The following is a 24,394-nucleotide window of genomic DNA, read 5'->3' as shown; positions in this document are numbered from 1 at the left end:
GGCCTCTGCACCTGCTACGGGCCTCCGCCAGAGACCTGCACAGCTTCTTTCTTCCCTCGTTCAGGTCTTTGCCCAAAGGTCACCTTCTCTGTGAAGTCTTCCCTGGCCACTTACAAGGGCAGCCCCCACATCACCTCTGTGGGCACAGGTTTCTCCATAGCACACATCACCATCTGGAACACACGTTACTTAACTGGGCGCTTACTAAAGGGGTAAATAACTGAAAGAGACGGAGAAACAAGTCCAACTTTTAAAAATTCAACACTTAAAAAAAAACTGCATTGCTTTTATTTTCAATGGCCAGCTTCTGGCATGTACTGTCCTCAAGAGGCTCTGACTTTCTTATAAATACCAGTTCTCACCTTCTGGGTTTTTTCCCCCTTCTTTTAAACTTTTTAATTAGGGACAATTTCAAACACACACAAAATAAAGTGAGCAGTAGAAAGCGCCTCAGGACTCAGTCCCCAGGACTCAGTTCAAGTAATTATCAAGACCCTGCCCTTCTTCTTGCAGCCGGCTCCCCATCTTCCCCAGAGCTGCTGTTTTTCAGTCACCCCCCGTTAAAGGAGTTAAAGGAGTTAAAGGAGGCAGCCACGGTAACTCTGCGAATTAAAAGGAAACCCCTGAGGGGGCCTGGGCCCGGGGCATGTGTCCCTGGGAGATGGAGTCAAGTGGCAAAGGCCACCATTAAGGACGAAAGGAACCCTGCCAGCAGTTACAGGTTTTCAGAATCATTTCTGCTAAGAAAAATCAGTCTAGCAGCGCTTGGCTGTGGACTCCCAGCTTGAAAGACTCCATGAAGATCTTTAGCCATAAAACCTCAGATTTTAGGTGCTTCTGTTTGGATATCTGGGAAGATCACGAGATCACATTTTCCTTAAAGCCTGAAATATCAGGGGTGCCTGGCTGGCTCAGTCAGTAGAGTGTGCTACTCCTGATTTCAAGGTTGTGAGTTCAAGCCCCGTCTCGAGTGTAGAACCTACTTAACAACTTCAAACATCATGATCTATCTAGTACGGTGGGCTTTAGTTCCCAATTTATCTATTTTGGTATCACCTGCTTCTTGCTTACCAATTTTATCATACATCTTAAGCTGTCAACCTCCGTCTCTTCCCTTGTTCCTTTACTGCTCTCTTCATGCACATTTTTCTACTTCTCACTTGAAGAATGTGACATTGTTACCTATGCAGGTAGATTTCTAAAATTTTACTTTAGCAAATATACATAAATAAAATGTGATACAAATGAAAATTAAAAAAAAGACCAAATTATAGAGATGAAAACAGATCAGGGTTGCCAGGGGTTAGGGATGGGGAGTGGCAGAGGTGGCCAGGCCAGAAAAGGTAGCACAAAAGATCCTTGTGATGAATGTTGTATACCTTTACTGTGTGGTCACACAAATCCACCACACCTGTGATAAAACTGCACAGAACTAAATTCACTCACAAGTGTACGTAAAACTGTGGAAATCTGAGTAAGCTTCGTGGACTGTACTGAGGTCAGTTTCCCGGCTTTGATAGGACTAGCTCGTTACACAAGATATTGCCAACAAAGGAAACTGGGGGAAGAGAACACAAGACCTCTCCGTACTATCTTTTGCAACTACCCATGAATTTATGATTATTTTTAAAGTTTTAAAAATGAAAGTCAGTAAATCCTAAAACTGTTACTCCTCAGAATTATTCATATTGTAATATAATAGCAGACTTACACTTCCCATAAAAAAAAAAACTTTCTGTAACTTTGAACTCAGTTTTGTAATTGTTATCCATTTAAAAATATTATCTTTTTTTTTTTTTTAATTTTTTTTTCAACGTTTATTTATTTTTGGGACAGAGAGAGACAGAGCATGAACGAGGGAGGGGCAGAGAGAGAGGGAAACACAGAATCGGAAACAGGCTCCAGGCTCTGAGCCATCAGCCCAGAGCCCGACGCGGGGCTCGAACTCACGGACCGCGAGATCGTGACCTGGCTGAAGTTGGACGCTTAACCGACTGCGCCACCCAGGCGCCCCAAAAATATTATCTTTTAAAGTGCCAGGGATCTTGTGGGCGTGCACACACACCCACATACAAAACCATAAAATTATAAGTAGCAAAATGATAAAGCCGTTCAATGAATCGCCCGGTGCATAACTTTGTTTACTACAAGTCACACTGTTCTCAAGACATTTCGGCATGGAACACTCCCACAAGGACACTAAATCCCTCGAGGGACAACTACGGATAGCAAGGAGCTGGAAAGGTCAGCATCAGAGGTATACAAGGATCACAGGACTTTCTTTCTGGAAGCACACTTTCTTTCAGGAAGCACAAAGCCTACAAAGCAGAAAAAGAGGGGATGCAGAAAGGAGACAAAGTCAAAGCAAAATCACTTCTCCAGCACAGTTCGTGGCATAATTAAATCTCAACAAGTCCTTCCCGATCTGGGTTCCTTACTGTTAGTCAGTTACCAATTTGGCATACAGATCTAAGCAAACAGGTTTTCTCCAAGGGCACACATATAGTTCATGGTGCCAATTCCACTAGAACTGGCCCAATTTCACTAAAATCCCAAGGTGGCTCGATTAAAAGAGAAAAGAGACAGACAGGGACAGACAGAGCAAGCCCCCTCTAAAATCAAATCATAAAGCAGCAGGACATTCCACTCAACAGAAGGACTTTTTCCCAGTTTCAAAAATAAAAACACCCCAAGAAACAAATGAAAATGCTACTCATCTTTATTACTTTGCAGTTGTATTTTAATGCTCGAAAAAACAAAGCCAATTCTAAAAATCACTGGCCGCCCATGGTCACCTTCATGAAAAGGCGCTATTAAAAAAAAAAAAAAAAAAAAATTCTTGGCTTCATAGACCAGAGCCACCGGAAGGGTTCTGCTTAAGACTCTTTTCTATTCATATACGTGTGCTCTAAAAATTAGATTGAAAGGAAAAACAAAAAACAAATCCAACTGGCCAAAGAGAGAAGAATTCTGCTGGACAATTGGACCACTGTGTTGCAAATGAAACCGTTCACACCTGCACAATAATCTCACCAGCATAACGAATCTTTCCTGAAACGCAGCCCCCTTGTACCAAAAGGGGGATCTCTTCTTCCACCAGATCCTATCTTTCACCGATAAACTCTTTGGATGAGAAAACCAGCAGCAGACGTGAAAGCCACATGGCCCTCTACAAAGCGGGGGAGCAAAAAGCAATGTTAAAAGAAATGATTCCTTGAACAGCAGCTCCCTATCAAGAGTGAAGATTTTATCATCTAATGCGGACTTTGTGGAAAACAGCTAGCTATTAGACCCTGTTCCAAGACTTCGGCTAACAGCATCAGGCTGAGATCCAGGAGTTGGACTCATTTAGCTACACCCTTGTTTTCAACTCTTGGGAACAGGGCCAAAGTGTAAAGTTAGAATAGAACAAATCCAATTTCCAAGGGAAAGAAGAAGACGATATAGGTACTCTTGCTTAATGCGACTGACAGGCTCCGAGCATGGTTTACGTTTCAGTCCGTTTTTATTTAGTGAATTTTAGCCCTGGAATAATTCCTTCCATCATTCCTAAAGATTCCAGACTCTGCATCAAAAAAAAAAAATAGTCGCGAACACCCCCACGTAATAGTGTGGCAGTCAAGAACACTGTAAACTTTTTCAAATTCGTATCTAGGTAGAAAATTTTGATTAGGCAAACTGCTTCATAAAAAAATGGCATAAGCCAGAAACTTTTACAATCGCCTTGTATTTTCTGTGACTTCACGGAAGTGCCAGAGTAGCAACCTCCAGAGTCTAAATCTGGTCACTAGAGTTTACACCTCTCAAGCTGCCGCGATGTTTTTAACTCCACGTTCTTGGTGCTTTGGGGTTTTGTTTGTTTGTTTGTTTTTTTACATTTTTTAAAGTTTATTTATTTCAGTAATCTCTACACCTAACGTGGGGCTTGAACTCACAACCCCGACATCAAGAGTTGCATTCTCTTCCAACTGAGCCAGCCAGGCATCCCTGGATTTTTAGTACCACTCCATTTTACCTAGCTCTTTCTTTTAAAGGCGTAGACACATATGTAAAATGCAGTCTAGAATCCAGGGGTAGGAAATGGTAGCCATTAGGCAAATTAATTCTTTGGGAGTTATGGACAACAGATACTCTTTCTCCTGGGAAATACAGTTATCCATGAAAGCCAAATGGTCAGCAATCATATATTTGTCTTTGGAGAAATTATACTCTTTGCCAAAAAGAGGTGAACAAGAGACCCAATTCAATGGCATAAACCTTTGCCTCTCCAAGTGTGGCCAAAGCCACGCTGACATTACCCGGTTCGGAACGCAGAATATGAGTCCCACTCCGGACCTCCTGAGTTGGCATTTGCATCTTATCAAGATCCCCTGTGATTCACGTACACAGTGAAGTGTGGCCCGGACGGTATCTGCCACCGTGCCACCCCACGGGCGTATGCCCCAGAAGGCAGGAGATGGGGACACCGATTTGCAATTCCCTCAGCGGGTGTCAGTTCTCAGGTGCCTCGCACCTCACTGAGTGGGATTCTAGTGTTTAAAGGGCAATTTGGACTCTACGCCTAAAACGCGACTTCACGGTTTTGTCCCCAGGCTGACCCTCAGCTCCCAACCTAACGAGTGGCTTCATTTGACCAAGGGCTGGAGGCATCTCTGCATTAAAAACAGCGAGGACACGAACAGCTCAGGCTAGCTCGAGAAGCAGAGCACAAAGTCGTCGGTCACGAGCACACTGCCACAGGCCAACCCTACGGAGACTGCGGGGGAACAGAGCTCTTGAGCAGACAGTCACAAAGAGATAAACACCAACTGGAGATGTGGAGCAGAAGCCTTAGGTTCAGGGTTGCTTTCCTTCAAGCAGAGTGGCTACTTGATTCCTTCCTTCTTTCAAGTCTGCAGTTCTGGGAAGTCACGTTCTGTTACCCAGGAGCTTCCTATACTTTTGTCTCTTAGTGGCTGCTTACCTGTGCACACCTTCCCAGGTCTTTCCTGTCCAGATACTGAAATATGTTGATTGCCAGTTCGTAAGGCAGCTGGATGTCAAAGAAGGGCACGTCATCCATCTCATTCTGAGGAGAAGAAAAGGGAAAGAAGCTTACAATTCAGAGGAATGAAAGTGCTCCTTTTGATGACAAGAGATATCGTGAGGTGGGAACGAGAGAGGTGCTGTCGTCCCGGGGGGAGCCACGCATTCTCACGACTCCACGGGGCAGTCACAGAACGGACTCACAACCGGATGGCCACGAGCCCACCCTCCTCACTCTTCACTTGTAAAATCCGCAAGGCCACTTCTCATAAGGCTTCACAAAGGAGAAGCAAGGGCGCCAGCTGACAACCTGGGGTGGGAGAGGTGGACGCCTCGGGCATCCGCGCACAGGCTGCGGGAAGCTCTTGGCCTCTAAGGGAAGCTGAGCAGTGTGTAGCCAAGAAGGTGAGCTTTGAAATCGGAGGGGCCACCGGTCCCCCCAGGACAACTCTTACTTCACCCCCGCCCCCCGGAGGGCAGCGAGCACCCGCAGCCAGAGAAGCACTGACCCAGGTAGGTCACTAAGGGGCCCCCGTCAGGGGAGCAGGGCTATGAACGGGGGCGAGAAGTACACAAACGAAATGCTGCTCCTGAAGGAGGTGAGCACCGCCTCCCTTCCGCCGCTGGAGAAGCACAGGGTTTCCTAATGCACTCAGGGGCCCCCGCCGGTGAACCTGAGGGAGCCAGTGCAAACAATGCAGATCTTCGGTGTCATTTATTAATGTGGAGAAATGAGAGCTCGCCTGCCTTTGGATAAGCAATTAGGGATGAGGTAACAGGCTTTATTTGAGAGATAAGGCTGTCATGACGATCCTGGTAGCACAAAGGAACGGGAGGGTGAAACACAAAGAAAGCCAAGAGTATATGTGTTCCTCTCTGCCTGTTCCCAAATCCACCTGCTGAAGTTCACTTTTGTATGTATTTCTGCAAAGCTAGGGAAAGCAGGCTGTTGGTCTCAATGGAACTTAATAAAATTCATTTTTAATAAGCTCTGGCTGACATCAGTGACTTGTAGGTTGCCAGCGAATTCGTAATTCACCGAACACAACGGTCCTATACTGCAAGCTACAGTCTGAAAGCTGAAAGTCATCTCGGCATTTTTAAGGGAACGTGAGCACTGATTTAGACCCGACCAAGATCCAGGGTAAAGATTTTTCTGGATCATGTTTCCATTCATCTAGGAGTCTCAGAGCTAAAAGATAACGTGAAGGCCTAAGAAGGAAATGTGTTGACTTTGCAACAACAGTGCAAGGCTGAGTACAAGGCCAAAAAGGAGCTCTGGAGGGAACAGAGCAAGAGCTGACAGTTCTCTGGGGCAAAGACAGGGCAGAATGTGAAACCGGCAGAGAGATGTTGGCCATACAGGGGGAGACGGAAAAACAAAACGGGAAAAAATCTGCAAGTGTAATCAGCAGGCGAAGGGGTCCCACCTAAAAACATAACGGAAAGTCATTAGTCTGATGTCAGGCTAGGTCCCCTCTTACAGCTAGTCGGCTTCATTCGTGAGGAGAAGAGGCAGCTCTCTCTCACTTGCCCCAGATACAACTGGAGACTCCTTCACACAACCCGGTGGGGGGCGGGGGGGGGGGGGTCACCCACTGCCAGCTGAGCAAAGCCACACACGAGCCAGCCTGTCATTTGTGACCCTGGAGTTCCCTCTGCTTTCTCTTGGATTACTGCACCATGATAAGGTGAAGGAGCCTACTTTACCTCCTTGGTAGAGAAACAAGGGAAAAATGCTTATCCTTCCTTAACCTCATACGAGAAGGAGGAAGGCCAACACAAGCCTGCACTCGTGCAAAGTGAACTCCTGTTGAGCTTTTCACAGTTAGAGATGCCAGGCATCACTTTCTTCCATCGGTCCCCCCTTCGGGACTATCAACTGCTTTCTGGATGTGACACTACCGTAATGAAGCAGGACAAATCGCCTTTGTTTTTAGTTATCCTAGGACAGAAAATCACACTTCTGGTGGCAGGAGGCTTCCCCCCTCTTCTGCTCACTGAGATGGCCAATCCTCCCTCCTCCCGGAGAACGGCGCCTCTGCCCTGCCGCCTTCCTCCTTGATCCCAACCACGGTGACCTCTGGGATGGAGGTTCAGGACCAAGAGTCAAACTGATAACCTTGGTTCTGCCAGCTGAGTAACCACGTGACTACGCTAAATACATCCGAGCCTCGGCTTCGTCTCTAAAGCAGAATGTACCTACTTGGGAGAGTTACACAGGAAGGGTGTGGGTGGGCCAAGTACCAGAGCAAAGCATACAATACCTGATTAATACTGCCATCTTCCTTCCTGGAGTGGCACCCCAGCTCTCTTCTTCCCCTTCAACAAGTATTGGCTGATTAGGTCCACATTCCATGGGGCTCCTCTACGTGCTGTTTACACAGAAAAGCGGTCTCCCCCTGTCCTACCAGAAGCAAAGGACAGCTGGCGACAGTGGAGAGGGGAAGGCACGTGGACATGAAGTTATTCAGGAGTCTGAACGATGGGAGTGTCCATACAACAGGTCTTTTTCCAGAGAAACTTTCCAAGAGAATCACCAATTTTAAAAGGTTATACCACGGTAATAACCAAAGAAGGATCTGCTCTAGTGCACAGTGGAAGACAACAGTGTAGCCACCACCGAGAGCAGATGACCAGTCAGGGGTGTAATGTCCCTCACGCCAACAAATTAGCTGAGATGCCATGCTGGTCTCACTGTTAATGTACCAGTGATGATGCGTCTTGAGAACTGAACTTCACAGCAATGAATTATAATTATGTAAACACAAACATTACAAAGCCACACTTCTTAAAAATCACTGTGCCCCAAGAATTACAATGTCTAAACTCCAAAAGGACTGTCAACCCTCAACAGATCAGATTCCAGACTCATGTGAACAACCCTCCCTGTTGCTACCACTGGTTGGGGAATGGCAGGGAAGGAAAGAAACCGATGTGGTAAAGGCAGGTCCACCTCTCAAGACCTACGGAGACCCGCAAGGTCAGGAGATCGAAGGCTGAAGTTTCAGGCTGCACACTTGGAATCTTTTTGGCAAGATATTTTTATCACCAGTCCGTGTAGTGGATGCTGCAGGGGTCACTCAGACTCTACCTGTGGGTCCCTAACACCCATTCCCCCAGATGGGCACAATGCTTCCTGCTCATGGCTCACTGGCTCAGCCTGACAGCAGAGTCCCTTCCTAGGCGCCGCCCTTGGTCAAACAAGCTGCCTTGTCCAAGGCTACATCCCCTCCTGGAGCCCACATCCAGTGACCAGTCAATACCTAGGGACAAAGGTTTGGCCCCCTTGCCTCAGTTCGGGACTTCTGGGAAAGGCCAACCTGCTCAACTGCCTGCCCGCAGATCTCCAACCCAGAATCTGTCTCCCGAAAAATCCAACCTGTTTTCCCAAAGCAGCAGATGTGATCCAGGACAGTCCTGTACTGAGCACATTCCCAAAGGCTCTGCTGCACAACTGTGGAGACAGGAGCCTAGCTAACCCACTTCCCTTTCCTCCACTCGAGGAAGTGGAATGAAGTTATAGGGACATTATGACACCCAAAAGACAAAACAATCCAGAGTAGATTCAAGGTTAAATAAGTCACTCATAACTGTCGCTTTGTTATTAGTAACCCATCACTTGGGAAACACCTTACCAAAGATTGAGAGTTAGAAGCATGTTTGACCCTGTGGTTGAAAACGCAATTCTCTTATAGGGATCCAGAATATGACAAGGATGTAGAGCCACATCCTGGACAGAGGTACTAGCCCACTAACTACACACAACCTACCAGGACTTAAGCACTCCAATCTGGCACTTCCCACAGTTTAGAAACAGAAGTAAAAAACACCATTTGCTACCAGTATGCAGAGAAATACCTTATAATATAAAGGATGCTAGGAGATTTCCACCTAGGCCTTTCTGAAACACACAGCCATCTGAAAAGTTATAGGCCACACGAACCAATTTTGTATCTATATGAACTTTCAAACATGGAAAGGGACAAGTTGACATTTCAGAAACAGAGATATCCCAAGAAAGAAGAGGTTAAAGACACTGGAAATATTAATGTGGAAAACTGGTCACATTACAAAAAGGGCCATAGGACTACAATGTTTAGAATCACTTGCCATTAATTTTATAGCCCAAGCAACGTGACAATGGCAATAATGCTACAGAAAACTAATATATCGATGTATTAACATGGTTTCAAATTTGAGGAAAAACATCATGTGGATAAAACACAACTGGGCTTTTAACTCTTTATGGCTCAAATATTGATTCTTAACCACTATGGTGACTCTTGTCCTGTATTGCATATCAAGACCATCTGTGGAGTTAAAAAAAAAAAGTGCCCCAAATTGCCTATTACTCCAAATTTCCAGGGGTGAGGCTCGAGTAGCTCTTCCTCAGGGATCCTCATGCACACTAGAAGTTGAGAACCACAACCCTAAATCATAGGTGGATTAAAAACAATCCTTTCCCACTCAAGCAAAAAAAAAAAAAAAAAAAAAAAGAAAGAAAGAAAAGAAAAGAAAACCCACACAAACCCCACAAAGGGCTCATGTTACTTTGTTAATTCAAAGTCAGTGAACAGTAGATTTTCCCAAAGTCTACTGGACTTCCTCCAAAAATGCTAAAAGAAATTGCAAACAGATCCATCCCCGGGGAGGCTGATTTGTACTCCTATGTGCTAATGTAAGACTAATTCTGTAAATGGATTGGTTTTGTGCCTTACTGTTAGAAATTTAATCTGTCTTCTCTGGTTTAGAAGAAGAAGGGGTAATTATTAAGAGGCAAAATCAGTGAGAAGTGAAGAAACGGACTCCACGTTTGTCCCCAGTGGACATCTCCAGGGCAAACAGAACACTCCAGATCTCTCTAGGTGGTGTCCAAAGGAACAGAGAAGAACACCTCAGACACACAACGGACATAGTAGTATTTCTGCTCCATCTGTGGCTGACAGGACACTTTTCTAAAGGAATTTCTCTCCATTCTCTGCCTCCTGCAAACGTGGAGTACGGCAGGACCACACAATCCCAACCAGAACAGAGGAGTGCTGGGTTCACCCGGGTCTTCTTCCAAAAAAAGAAACAGGGTCTGAAACACCGTCCAGATAAATAGGCATTTGTTCACAATCCCACAGTGTCTTGAAATACAAATTCTTATTCGTACCAAAAAAAAAAAAAAATGCCCAAAGTACACCAAATAAATGTTAGCAGCAGTAGTCGCCTTTGAGCAACGGCATTACAGGATTTGTTTTCTTCTTCTTCTGAAATCCCCAAGTATTTTTACAATAAGTTTGTGATATTTTCGCAGACACAGCAAAGCAACACACTTTTGAAACAAGGTGCTCGGTGTTCAAAACACTATCTGGAATCAGGGCCATCCCAGGTGCTGGTGGCAAATGTGTTAAAAAAGGATGTCTACACTCATACGGCTCAAATCGTTGAGAGAGAGAAGTCATCGTCCCATGGAACAGCATCAAAACAGGCGACTACAAAAGGCAACATAAACGGTCCCCGAAGGTATTCCAAAGTTCATTAGGAAGTCAGCTATTTAGAACTTGAGAAGCATTTCTCCAAAGAAGCCAGGCAAGGAGTGGTTAAGCTCCAGAACAGTCCACAAAAAGCCAAGTTATCTCTTCACATTTAACCTAATCCCCGTGCCTCTCGAGGAGAAAGGGCAAAAAATGTTTAGGTCTCTGCCGACTGCATGCGTGGCGACAGAAACGTAACACTGCACGGTCTAAGCGGCACGCTGCCTTGCACACAGCAGACACACGACTAAGGTCCGAGGGACTTTTTTTTTTTTTTAAACAGGCTTTCCAACTTCAAGGACAATTCTCATTCACCACCTACTGGTAGGATTCGGCTGGGCACTTTGGCAAGGGACGGAGGCAGAAAATGCCAATCTGAAGGACCGGGAGCGAGCGCTCGGCGTGGCAGCAAAAGAAGCCGGTGGGAGGCAAGAGAGGCGGGAGCTCTGCCTTCAAAGTCGCAGTTTAAACTGGGATCTGGGGCGCCTGGGTGGCTCAGTCGGTTAAGCATCGGACTCTAGATCTCGGCTCAGGTCATGATCTCAACAGTTTGTGAATTTGAGCATCGCATCCGGCCCTGCATGCTGGGCATGGAGCCTGTTTGGGATTCTCGCTCTCTCGCCCTCTCGCCCTCTCTGCCCCTCCCCTGCTCACTCTCACTCTCTTAAAATAAATATGAATTAAAAAAAAAAATTAAATAAACCGGGATCGGAGCTTAAGGACCCAGAAAGGAGGTAAGACAGGTGAAGGGGCAGCTCCCTAGTCAGAAACTTGGACCAGTGTGCACATGGATTCATTTGTGAGAAGAGCAAACAGTTGGTTTCATGACAAGTGTCCTAACCACTCCAAGGACGTTCCTACCATCAGCATTGGCTATATAATCTGTGGAGCCCCACGTAAAACAAAACAGGGGAGGCCCTTGTTGGAAAAGGATTAAAAAAATAAAAAATAACATCCTTAAAGTTTATTTAGAGAGAGAGAGAGAATGAGCTGGGAAGGGCAGAGAGAGAGAGAGACAGAGAGAGAGGGAGATGAAGACAGAAGATCCGAAGCTGGCTCTATGTTGACAAAAGAGAGTCCGATGCGGGGCTCAAACTCATGAACCAGGAGATCATGACCTCAGCCAAAGTCAGACACTTAACCAACTGAGCCACCCAAGTGCCCCAAAAAAGATTAAGAATTTTAAATTCCATAGGTCACACAGGCCACAAGGCCAGCCGACCTTGGCCACCACAAAACCTCCACGTTTGCTGTTCTCTGCCGAGAATCCCCTCCCCCAGATCTCGTCACGCTTGCTTCCTCATCTCCTTCCACGAAGTGTGAGTCTTCAGGAAGGCCTTCTTGAACAGTGCTATTTAAAATTATAGCCTCTCTCCCAAAGCTTACACACTCGGTTCCTCCTACTTGTTTAATTTGTCTCCAGACCATTATCTGACAATTATTTGTTCATTGTCTACCTCCCTCCAGAACGTAGTTGTATAAGGTATGGATCTTTTCGGTCTTGTTCGTGGCTGTATCTTCCATGCCCAGAACAGTCCCTGGTACTAAGAAGCCACTTAATAAATATTTGTGGAATGAATGAATAAAGTCCAAGCTGCTTCCACCAGCAGAATCTTCCAATGAAGAGATGGCCTACGTTACAAGTTGTTCTGGTATGCACAGAGGCCATTTCAAAGGGTGCCCAAGCAGAGACCTCCTAATCCATAACGGGAAAAAAAATGAATCGCATGGATAGTAAGAACTTTTCCACTGAGGGAACGAAGAAGGAAGGGAAATCTGGGCTGGAGAGATCAGAGAAGAGTTAATGCAAGAGACAGAACCCAAGGTGAACATTAAAGAGAAGACAGAAGGCACCAAAGAGGAAGGGAAGCTGTCCCAGCTAAGCCATGTCAGGAGTTTACATCCGATTGTTTGCCTCAGTGCAGATTAGCAACTTTCCTCACTCATTGCTAACTTAAAAGCAGAAGGAAGCTAAGCCATCAAACTGATCTTGCTGACAGCAGAGCTGTAGGTTCTGACAAACCAAATACTGACATGGTGAACAATACAGATCAGCCAGCACTATTAAAACTTTATCAGGCCTGAAAACTCCAATCTTAACTTGAAGAACATTTGGACGTTCCCAGGGGTTCTAACAACCCTAGAGCCTCTCTGTAACACTGCTGTTGGGAGCAGGAATTCTGCCCATGTTATTTCAATGCAACAAATGTAGTTGGGGCCCCTACTGCACGGAGTACTAGAGGTGAGGGGACAGGAGTAAGACAGGAGGCCCTGCCCTCCAGGGACTCCCAATCTGAGGAGGAGGGCGGCAGGGGCTGATCGGTGAGAAGTCTTAGCAAAGAGGAAGTGAGCAGAGTGAACTCTCCTGCAATAGTAATGATATTAATAGGACCAGCTTTGGGGTGCCTGGATGGCTCAAAGTCAGTTAAGTGTCTGACTTTGGCTCAGGTCATGATCTCGCGGTTTGTGAGTTCGAGCCCTGCATGGGGCTCTGTGCTGACCGCTCAGAGCCTGGAACCTGCCTCAGACACTGTGTCTTCCTCTCTCTCTGCCCCTCCCGTGCTCATGCTCTCTCTCTCAAAAATAAACAAACATTAAAAAAAATTTTTAAATAACAGGACCAGCTTGAATTTGTTGGCTGCTCACTGCATGCCAGGCTTTGTGCTAGAACATTCCAGGTTTTGTTTCACAGTCTCTTCACAAGACAGGCATTAGCATCATCCTCATTTGATAAGTAAGGCAGGGTAAGTTAACCTGTCCAACGTCAAACAGGCAGTTAGCAGAGTCTGAATTTGAACTTGGGTCTGCCTGACTCCGGAGCCTAGACCCGTAACCAGGCCTATAGCTTTCATTAATGCCATGCTTTCAGTTAAAAGAAGCAAGACTACGGGCTTCTCGGGTCAGAGACTGTGTCCATTCTGTTTAGTATTGATTCCCCAGCCCCCAGGTGATCAATAAATACGTTTGGCGATTAGAAAACACAAACATTCTCATAGTTAGGGCTGTTCCAAACCCCACCTAAGATGGATATCTGTTGTCTCTGCTGTTTCCTGCCCAGTATTCACTCCCTCTTCTCTTAGGAAACCACCTGACGGCCACACTTGGACTACATGGTTCAGTGAGGCTGACCCCTCCGCCCTGATCATCAGGAGTGGGCAGTGGACACAAGCCTGGCCAACTTGAGCCCGTGACCGGCCTGAGGATGAACACATGATCCAGTGTGGACCAATGGGAATTTAAGTTCGTAACTTCTGCAGAAAACAGATGCTCCCTTTCTCCTGTTAGAAGCAAACAGAAGGTAAGACTGGAGCTGCTGGCAGTCATTTTATTTCCAGGAGGGGAGAATCTTCCTGTGAATAGAGACAAAAAGAGGGGGCGCCTGGGTGACTCAGTCGGTTACGTGTATGGCTCTTGATTTCAGCTCAGGTCATGATCTCACGGTTGTGAGATGGAGCCCTGTGGAGGGCTCCACGCTCAGGGTGGAGTCTGCTTGGGATTCTCTCTCTCTCTCCCTTTCTGCCCCTCTCCCACACTCACGCACTCTTTCTCTCTAAATAAGTAAACAAACAAACAAACAAAAAAGGAAAGCAGGACCACAGAGATTTCCAGGTGCATTATCTAAGCACCCAGACCAACCACCACCACCTGGAATTTTCAGTTATTTGAGTCAAGAGATTCCAGTTTGGGTTTCTGAAGCCACTTTGAGTTTGGCGCTGATTTCTTGTGGCTCCAAGCCGGACGTATCACCTGAACAGAAACAGGACCAAGCAACTGGACATCACAGATTCCAAGAAAGAAGCAAACTTGCAATTTTGCTCAAGTGCCCCATGACCATGGAGAAGTTGGAGGTAACGGAGAGAGAAATGGAAGATAAAAAGAGTGCCTACTGCCTCTGAAATTCTGTCCAGGGCCGTAGCATTTCTTTCACCAGTTAAAAAACCCTATACTAAAAAGACAGTCCAGATGTTCCCATTCATCACCTAAAAGCACATGGCTTCTCAGGGCCGTTACTTAAAGCTTCAGAAGCGAAGATGCGGCTCAAGAGGACTCACTTCTCACTTTTTAGCTCAGCTGTGCTTGTCCGTCGAAGGTCTGGCCGACACCCAGCCCGACACCGTCAGGCAGTGCTGTTTGCCTAATTCCTCCGAAGGCAAAGACTTACTAGCTGGCTCTCACTCCAGTGAGGATACTGAGAACTCTGAAGTGAAAGAGGCTGCGTCAGGTGAGGTACGGCAGGGTGGGCTGGCACGACAGAGCGCACCAAAGGTGGCGGGGCAGTGCCCCGAGAGAGGGGGTGTGAGGAGGTGGCACCGGATTTTTCCTTCTCTTTCACGTCAACTGGATCAACCTGTCAGTTTCTGTGGCGTCTCAAACGGAACTAAATCTTCCTTTTCAGGAGTCAGGCATGGATCAAATAAGGAGTCTTTGGAAAATAAAGGCAAAGATCACAAACTCCTAACCCAAGGCAGACCTGGCCCACAGGTTTCATTTAACCCGCAGTGTTAGTACTTAAAATTTTTTTGTATTCCTTACCAACAATTACAAACAGGAAGAATTTGAGTGATAGAGGGCATTAATGGCCTCTGCTTCATTCATTCCTCCCTGTATCCAGGCACCGGGTGGCTCCACGTGAACTCCAGACTTGGCCATACGGCTTGCTCTGGCCAACGTGACAATAACAAGGATGACCTGGCCAGAGACTTTGAAAGCACTTGGGCATTACAACGTGCCCTCCTCTTGCTCTAAGAACTCTGAGAAGGCCCACCCAGGGCTCACCTGTTGGATGATGAGACCTATAACGAATGCACACGTCCTCAACAACTAGCCAGCCCCCCAAAGCGAAGCCACCTGGCTAACCAGCAGCTAACCTTAGACATCTGAGTGAACCCACCGATGCCCGGCCCAAATTGCCACTTTGCAAAATGGTGAGCTAAATACTGGTGTGTTGTTTTGGGTTTTTTTTTTTAATGCTGTGTGATTTTTTTAAATTTTTATTTATTTTTGAGAGAGAGAGAGGAAGCAGGGGAGGAGCAGAGAGAGAGAGAGAGAGAGAGAGAGAGAGAGAGAGAGAGAGAGAGAATTCTCTCACTGTTAGCACAGAGCCCGATACGGGGCTCGCTCTCACAAACCGTGAGTCCATGACCTGAGTCAAAATCAAGAGTTGCACACTCAACCCACTGAGCCACCCAGGTGCCCCGAGCTAAATACTGGTGTTTTAGGCCAAACTCTTGGGTGTTTGTTGTGTTGCAAAAACGGACAGAGTCCACATAAAAATAAACATTCCCAATTACAAAAGTCTGAAGGCGGCCACACTGGGACCACATTCCCACAAGGAAACAACCAGTTGACATGGGCAGTGGCTCCCACCTTTAGCCCAGCTACAGTGTGTATTCCCCAAATTGTCACTTTCTCATCTCACTCACGTGGAGGTCAAGTTCAGTTGCCATACATCATCTCAGTTAGATGCGGTTATATTTATGGCAAAGAAGAAAGTGAAATACCATAATCTACACACTTATTATCAAGTAGGAAAACCACTGTAACTACCTTGGAAAATTGTTTGCCAGTGGCTACTAAGGCTGAACATCTGCATACCTATGACCCAGCAATTCCACGATTAGGTGTGTACCCAAGAAAAATGGGTACATTCCAAAAGATATGCAAAGCATTCACAGCACTACTCCCAACAGTCCCAAACTGGCTGTTGAACTACTTATCAAGAATGCCCATCAACAGAATAAAACAGGACATGTTCATAGGGATGAATCTCACACATGATGCTACGTGCTAGAACCAGACACAGGAGATGTAGGATTCTACTTATAGTTCAAAAACACACAAAATTCAAATAAAGTGTTAGAAGTCAGGTGAGAGTGAAAGAAGAGAACACGTTGGGGGTTCTGACGAGCTGATAATGCTGTTCTGAAATCTGGGTGCTGTTTACATGGATGTGTACACCCGTGATAACTCACCAACTTGTACGTTTATGGTTTTATGCAGGGTTTGATTTAAAGAAAAAAACATTTAATGATTTAGAGAGAGAGCACGTATGATGGAGGGGAGGGGCAGAGAGAGAAAGTGGAGAGAGAGGATCCCAAGCAGGCTCCGCACTGTCAGCACAGAGCACGATGCTGGGCACGACCTCACGGCTATGATGAGTCAGTCGTGAGATTGAGATATCAAATGCTTAACCAACTGAGTCACCTAGGCGCCCCTGAAAAAACTTTCAAAAGGAGAAAAACAAGACCAAGACGAGGACGAGGCTTTGAAAAAACATTTAACTATTTTTTAGGGATATCATGAAAGTCATTTCTACACGGTCATGTTTAATATTTAATGTGACAAAAAGAATGATAGCCATCATGGGATGTCTGGCTGGCTCAATTGGTGGAACATGTGACTCTTGGTCTTGGGGTTGTGAGTTTGAGCCCCAAGTTGGGTATACAGAGTAGATAAATTAAAGAAAAAGAAAAAAAAAAAAGCTAGCCATCATGAATGGAAGCATTACAGGTGTATGACTGGAACCTCGAAAAGATACCTAACAAGACACCCGATGAACTAGGAAAAAGGATGGAATGAGCCATACCTAGGCTACCTCACTCCTTTGCATTATCTGCTTGACCTCTGGTCTTTGGGGCTTACAACTACTGATCTAGGAATCGAAGCCTTTTCTATAAAGGTTACCATCATTTCTCACATTAAGATAGAGTGGGTTGACTGCCCCTGAAAATCAATTACTTTCTTAATGCTCATCTGTCAAATGGGGCTAATAATAGCCACGGAAGAGGGTTGTTGGGAGAACTGAAGAAGGTCTTTAAACCCTTAAAGCAGTACCAAGGAGAAAGCGAGTAATTTTATTTATAGCCGTAATTTTATTTATAGTATTTTAAAGTACTTAAAAAAAAAAAAAAGCACCCTGAAGGTTGCATGTTCGTAGGATGTAGAGCCCAGCAGTACCTGATGTGGGGATTCTAGTGACAGAGGAGATCATGGGCATGCATTCCAGGGCAGGCTTTTTTTTTTTTTTTTTTTAAATAAACTCTGATGCCAGTACGCCCCTGGGATCCTACAGTAGGCAGGCCCCCTCCATTTCTAGAACACTTCATTTAGGGCTCCACTATTTTTCGTATCAATGCCTATCCCTCAGAAGTATTAGGGCTAGAAAGCCTTTAAGAGTCAAGGCAGTAAACCAAAAGAAACTGTGCAGCAGAGAACAAGGTCTCAAAATTGCCTGACCATCTCAAACATCACATTTCTAGAAGCCTCCTCTGGATATTGATTAGGCAGGTCTAGGTACAGACCAGAACCTGTCTTTTAATAAAGCAAAGGGGATTCCTACACTCAGTCAGGTTTGCAAAACTCCTGGCTGGTGAAATTTAGAGTCCAAGAGACCTGGATCCAAATTTAATCCCCAGAATTTATCATCCAGGTATCCCTGGAACAGTTACACAAAACGTTTTTGAACATCCTCATTCATAAAAGGAGACTAACAACAGGTACTTCCCAGGATTCTTATGAAGCCTGAAGACACTGCCACATTCAGTAGGTTGGATTTTAACTGGCAGGGCCCCAACCGTGCCTCGGTCCTAACAATCCACTTTCCTGTTTCTCTCTACCTCCATGAGCTGGTCTTGCCTTAGTCTACAAATCTATTTCCCAGGGAATAACTTCTGCATAGATCTGGACTGGCCTGACCAACTTATCTGGTGCTAAACCACCTTACCAAGGCATTCAAAGATTATTTTTACATCTGCCAGACTTCCTTAGTGATGACCCACTTCTTATAGAAGCAGAAGTGACGCCAGCAAGAATTTTCATATATACGAGAATTGTTCACATTAAAGGAGAGCTTGTAACTCACACAACACACACACACACACACACACACACACACACAAAGCTTCTCTCAACTTAGAGACAGGCAGAGCACAGGACCAGAAACTTGGTGAAAACCCCAATAGCTATTAATGTTATTTGAACAGAACTGTTAAATAAACCATTTTTTCTCAAAACAGCTTTTGCCAATTACACAATTACTCTAAACTGGGAGGCTGTGGAAGGCTTAAGCCTAATTTAAGTTGAACCACTAAAACCTGCTGTATTGCCGTAACCCTTAACCATGGATGTGTTTCAGGTGGTCCTGACCATGCCAACTTCGTAAAGGGGGGCCTTCTTTAGGGGAGACAGGGTCCCCAGCTTCTCTGCAGATCCTCCGAAAGGATCCACGTGCACAAAAGGAGAAAGAACCTCCATGCCAATGGTAGTGCCGAAAGGATTTTTCCTTTCCTGCTTTATGAATACGTGTGCAATTGGGAAAAAATGAGTAATACGAATATTCTATAGAATAAAAACAATTGCTTCCTAACCGTCCTGAGACCTCTTGCCTCCCTAAAGGCAACCCTTGTTAAGTTACAGGAGTTCTTGAAGAGCAGGAGTTCGCCAGCTGATACTGACACTGTGGGCTGGATCGTTTTCTTCTGGGCGCTGTCTATACACGGCAGGATGTTCGGGAGTATCCCTGACTTCTACCCATTAGATTTACGATAGCAACGCCCCCAACCCAGTAGTGGTATCCAAAAAAGGTCTGCAGACACTACTACCAAGATGGGAAAACAAGGTCACCCAGGGTGGAAACTACCACTTCCAGAGATACTCTATGCATGCACAGACCCCGGGTGGCACACTTTACATTTCGTTGCAGGGGTGTGTGGCCGGGGCAGGCCCGGACCTCGGCAGGAGGCTGAAGCCACTCACCAGGTCTCGGATGAGCTGGTCCACCAGCTGCTCCCCGCCCCCCGCGGCCTCGCGGGCCGGAGGGGAGCGGGAGCGGCTCGCCGCGTCCTGCCTCTCGGCCCGGGTCGCCCGCGGAGCCGGGGGCCGCCCCGCGCCCTCCAGGAGGCCCTGGGCCAGCGCCAGGTACCCCGAGGCCTGCTCGCCGCGCCCCAGAGCCACTTCGGGCCGCCGCGGCCGCCGCTCTGCAGTCTCGGGCCGCCGCCGCTTCCTGAGCGCCTGGGCCTGCGCCAGCTCCTCCTGCCAGCGCCGGCGGAACTCGTCCAGGCTGTGGTCGTCCATCGCCGCCGCCGCCGCTCCCCGCCCTCCGCGTCGCTCTCGGCCCGCCGGCTGCCACGGGACAGTCCCTCCGCGGGAAGTGTCCGCCGCGGCCGGAAACCCGCGCCGCCGCCGCACCCGAGTTCCGGGTGGGTGGCCCCGCCCCCGGCGCGCCCCTCGAACAGTCCCCGGCGGAGGTGGCTCGCGCTGCCCCAGGCCGAGGCCAGAGGCGGGACCCGGGCGCCCAGCCTCTCCGCTTCCCGTCTGGCGCCTTTGTCAAGCACGGACTTGACCCCAAGCACCGTTTCTTCATTCATCGAACATGCAATTGAGCAACTACTAGATGCCAGGAGCTGAGGATTCGGCATTTAAATCCTAAAACCCTGCAATATCCCTCCCCTCTTGGGGTTTCAAGTTGGGGGGGTAAGAGGGGGGAGGAGACCTTCCACAAATGAACAGGAAGGTTTGAATCAGTGGTAACTGTTAAGGAAATAAAGGAAAAATGAGGCACAGGGTGGGGATGGGGGCGGTTGACTTTACAGGGATGTTCAGGGAGGGCATCTCAGAGATGTCATCTGCACTAAGAGCTAAATGAGAAGAGAAACCAGCCCTGGAAAGATCTAAGAGACATTTCCAGAAGGAACTACAAGGGAGATAGGAAAGGAAGGCACATACAATCGCATTCCATCTTCCAAATGCTTTGTAACTGCTGTTTCCTTCTCCGGGAATTTTGCTTCCCCCTTGACCTAGTTAAGGCCTATACATCTTTCATAGCTCAGCTCCCACCTGACTTAAACTCCTTCCCCCTCCACCCAAAATGGGGTCACCTGGTTATTCATTCCTATAGCATCCCATACTTCTCATAACACAGAACAGTTTGTAATTTTGTATTTGTGTAAATTTTTTTTTAGTTTGTATATTTATTTTGAGAGAGAAGGAGAGCACACACACTCACGCACACTCACCCACGGTGGCGGGGGGGGGGGGGGGACAAGGCGAGAGGGAGAGAATCTCATGGAGGCTCCCAGCTGTCAGCGCTTAGAGCCTGAGGCGGGGCACCATCCCACTAACCCTGCGATGAGGACCTGAGCAGAAATCAAGTGGGCACCCGACCCACTGAGCCACCCAGGCGCCCCTGTGTAATTATAATATTTCCCTTTCCTACTGGACTGCCCATTCTTAGCTTGGAGTCTGGAGATTAGTAGGCATTCAATGAATATTTACTAACAACCCCTTTGGATGAGAACTATTGTCCTGGCTTTACAGATGAAGAAACAGAGCCAAAAAAGAAAAAAAGAAAAAAGAATCACACAGCTGGTGATGTGCAGACCAAGGATTCTGATTATACATATTAAAAAAAAAAAAATATATATATATATATATATATATATATATGTGTGTGTGTGTGTGTGTGTGTGTATGTATTTTAACTCCAGACCTGACCTCTTTAAATCATAAGACAGCTAGGAACCATTGGCTACTTTCATTACCATGATTTTTCAATGCAGGGAAATTAACAGCATGGTTATCAACAACCTGAGCTCCAGAATCAGACAGACATCTAGGTGGGAATCCCAGCACCTCATTTACTCACATCTGCTTTCTTCCAGCAACTTCATTTCTACGAGTTTATCCTAAGAGAAGAAAATGGAGGATGAATTCAAAGAATACCTTCAAGGATGTACACCGAAGCATTGTTTTCTAATACTGAAAATCAGAAGCAATCGAAGTAACTGACAATAGGCCATTGATTAAATAAATTTTGCCCCATTAGGATGTAAGAAAGATCCTAACTAGAGTGTCAGCTCCGCAAGAGCAGAGATCTTCGTTCACTGCTAAGTCTTCAGCACTCAAAACTATGCCTGGGACATAGTAGCTGCTCTATAAATAATGCATCGATTAAATACTGTGCAGCTATTAAATATCACATGGAGAAAATTTAATCACCTGAAAATATAACCTAGCAAGTGAAAGAAAGCCAGGACAAACATAATACAGTATGATCCTAGTACTGCTTACTAAGTGTATGTGCATTTTGGGCACCTGGGTGGTTCAATCCGTTAAGCATCCTACTTCGCCTCAGGTCATGATCTCACAGTTCATGGGTTCGAGCCCCACGTCTGGCCCTGTGCTGACAGCTCAGGGCCTGGAGCCTGAGTCAGATTCTGTGTCTCCCTCTCTATTTCTCTCTGCCTCTCCCCTGCTCACACTGTCTCTCTCTGAAAAATAAACATTAAAAAAAATTTAAAGTGTGTATGCTTTTAAGAAGAATATATACTCAAAACAGAAGAGCTCTCTAAAGGGCAGGATTATGGGTTAGTGTTTTTATCTGTATATTCTAACTTCCTACAGTGAAGGTTAGCCTAGCCTGGATCCCCCTAGAAAACAGAGCCTGAGACCTGGGCTTGTAGGCAGCTAGTTGTTTGTTGAAGTGCTTCTGGAAAATAGGAGTGGGGTACCAAGAAAGGAATAAACAGGAAGGAGGGACAGCTAATCCAAAGACCATCTTGAGTTGGTCCTGCTGTGCACAACTTACACTCCATCCCGCTGAGATCATCCAAGCAGCCTTTTGAAGACGACCCCTCTGGATGGTCTTCCCAAGAGATCAGAAATGGAAGAAGGGAGACTGGATTCACTCAGCCATCCTCTATTAGAGGAACGTTAAGGAAAGAGTTTTTCGTAGTCTCCTGCTTCCAATGGAAGGGGAGTTTAAGAAAATGGGTTGTTACCAATGTCCCACACCAGGGGAGCAGAGATGCTCTCGGGCAAAAAGCAAGAACTACCCTTTGCAGCAAACAGGAGGGACTGTCCAGTGACCCGTGCACAAAGCCTATTACTAAGCAATGATGAAGCAGAAGGTGAGTCAAGAGGATGTGATGTGGGGCATATGAGTCCAGTGAGGATTCTTTTTGTAAGAAAAGCAAGGAGCTGTTTTCTTCAGAAACTTTAGCTTACGTCCTGCCTCATACTATTTTCCATATGAAATTCCAAGGGTCAAGTTTGTTTTGATTATCTGTCTGTGAGTCAAAACCCACATACGGCTTTTCTGATAGCTCTGGAGTTTACAGAACATCTAATATTTAAGACAAAACAATTTTAAAACACCTAATAATGATGTTAAAAAAATTATGGTTTCCTCTTGCCTTTTTAAAAGAATTTTTACGGGGTCGACGCAGGCAGGCTAATGGGGCCATTGGTTACCCAGAGAAAGTGGGGGGGGGGGGGAGAAAATCTGGCCAAAGAAAGGAAGATACCATGCTCCATTCAGCATTGCCGAATTCACTGACAATATGTATGTTGATTCTGGTTTTTTTTTCAACAGTAAATTCCTGGGCCTCCCATTTCCTCAAATGAAAAATAAAAATATATTCCGTTCAGAGTGACTGAAAGGTTGATAGTGGTTTATAGGACTCCTAGCGCGCATAAGGCACACAGTAGACATTGAGTAAAGGCTGGCTACAATCCATATTATTAAGTCTTGGCCAATAGAGATTACATCCAACCTACGCTCTACAGGTCTGGTGTTCCGTGTGACCCACCTTTTTCTTGATCTAGTGTTCCTTGCAAGTTCAGTCCATTAAAATTCTTAGGTTGCAAGTCTTACTAGCTTAAGCAAAAAGAAATGGAGCTCAGGAAGGCTCACAAAGTTAAAACAAACAAACAAAAAAATAACCATATCCTCAGAATACCCAGAATCAGATCAGATTCAGGAGTTTCATTAGAGAAAGCCATGAACCACCGGTTTTGGATGATCTCACCACCTGTCTTCTGTCTTCTAAGACTCAAATTCTGAGAGCACGGGTTCTCAGGGTGGTCCCTCAACCCAGCATCACCTGGGAACTTGTAAGGAATGCAAATTCTCAGCCTAGAACTACTGAGTCAGAAACTCTGGGGGTACAACCCCAACAATGCATGTTTTCACAATCCCTCTCAGTACCTTCCAGAGAACCAGTATTCAACAGAATGGCCTGGTTCCTGGCCCTTGAAGAGTTGGGGGTCGCAACGGCTCACTTTCCAGGACTCTCTGAAATGAGGAGGCAGAGTTCCCCAAAACAGAACGGGTAGGGAGGGATACTGGGCCAAGCTAAAAATCGACAAGACTATCACGGAAGGGAGACTTTAGGAATCCAGCCTTCATGCCTCTCATGCCATCAGAGTCTTTTACTGCCCACTGTCGATGTGCTGTGTGTCCCCCTCGAAACCCAAGCTCAGGTCTGCCAGAGCCACAGAAAGATGGCGGGGAAAATGGCCACCATCTTTCCCCCAAGTACGTCCTGTCTCATTTGCCCTCCTCAGGCCAGTCCCACACTAGACTACCAAGATGAAGTTCTAGAGGCCAGAGTCCAAGACTACCAAGATGAAGTTCTAGAGGCCAGAGTCCAAAAGCAGTTTCACGGCGCTGAAACCAAGGTATGGGCAGACCATGCTTCCTCCATTGGAAATTCTGTTTCATTGCTCTTCCCAGCTTCTAGAGCTGCATTCCTGGGCTTGTGGTTCCTGCCTCCACCTCCAAAAGCCAGCAGCATAGCATTTTTGCTTCAGCCGGTATCTACTTTCTGTCTCTGGGTTCAGGTCGCCCTCTGCCTCCCTCTTATAAGGACACTTGTGATCACAGAAGGCATATCTGGATAATCCAGGATCCTCTTCTGCTCAAGAGCCTTAATTTGGACACATCTGCAAAATCTTTTTTGCCGTCCAAGATAACATTCACAGGTTCCAGGGATTAGGACCTGGCTGTCTTTGGGGGCTGTCATTCAGCCTACTGCAGAAAGCCTTCAGTGACCACAGACCCAAATGCC

At 46.3% G+C, this 24,394-nt stretch overlaps 1 protein-coding gene across 1 annotated transcript in view; it reads right to left on the bottom strand.

Moving 5' to 3' along the window:
• FBXW8 (F-box and WD repeat domain containing 8) overlaps nt 1-19,671 on the bottom strand; it is a 122,077-nt gene extending 102,406 nt beyond the window's left edge. The window contains exons 1-2 of the mRNA XM_047088004.1: nt 19,302-19,671; nt 4,964-5,068 (exon numbers count right to left, since the gene is read on the bottom strand). Of these exons, the coding sequence (XP_046943960.1) occupies nt 4,964-5,068; nt 19,302-19,619 (423 nt within the window). The 5' untranslated portion in view covers nt 19,620-19,671. The remainder of the gene's footprint in view (nt 1-4,963; nt 5,069-19,301) is intronic.
• Nucleotides 19,672-24,394: the final 4,723 nt, after the last annotated feature.

Source organism: Lynx rufus, unplaced genomic scaffold (assembly GCF_022079265.1).
Source record: "Lynx rufus isolate CCGP_SWC_20201006 ecotype Redwood Valley unplaced genomic scaffold, mLynRuf1.p SCAF_24, whole genome shotgun sequence".
NCBI classification, from domain to species: domain Eukaryota; kingdom Metazoa; phylum Chordata; class Mammalia; order Carnivora; family Felidae; genus Lynx; species Lynx rufus.
The sequence above is the reverse complement of the archived record's forward strand: the minus strand, read 5'-3'. Positions and strand labels throughout refer to the sequence as shown.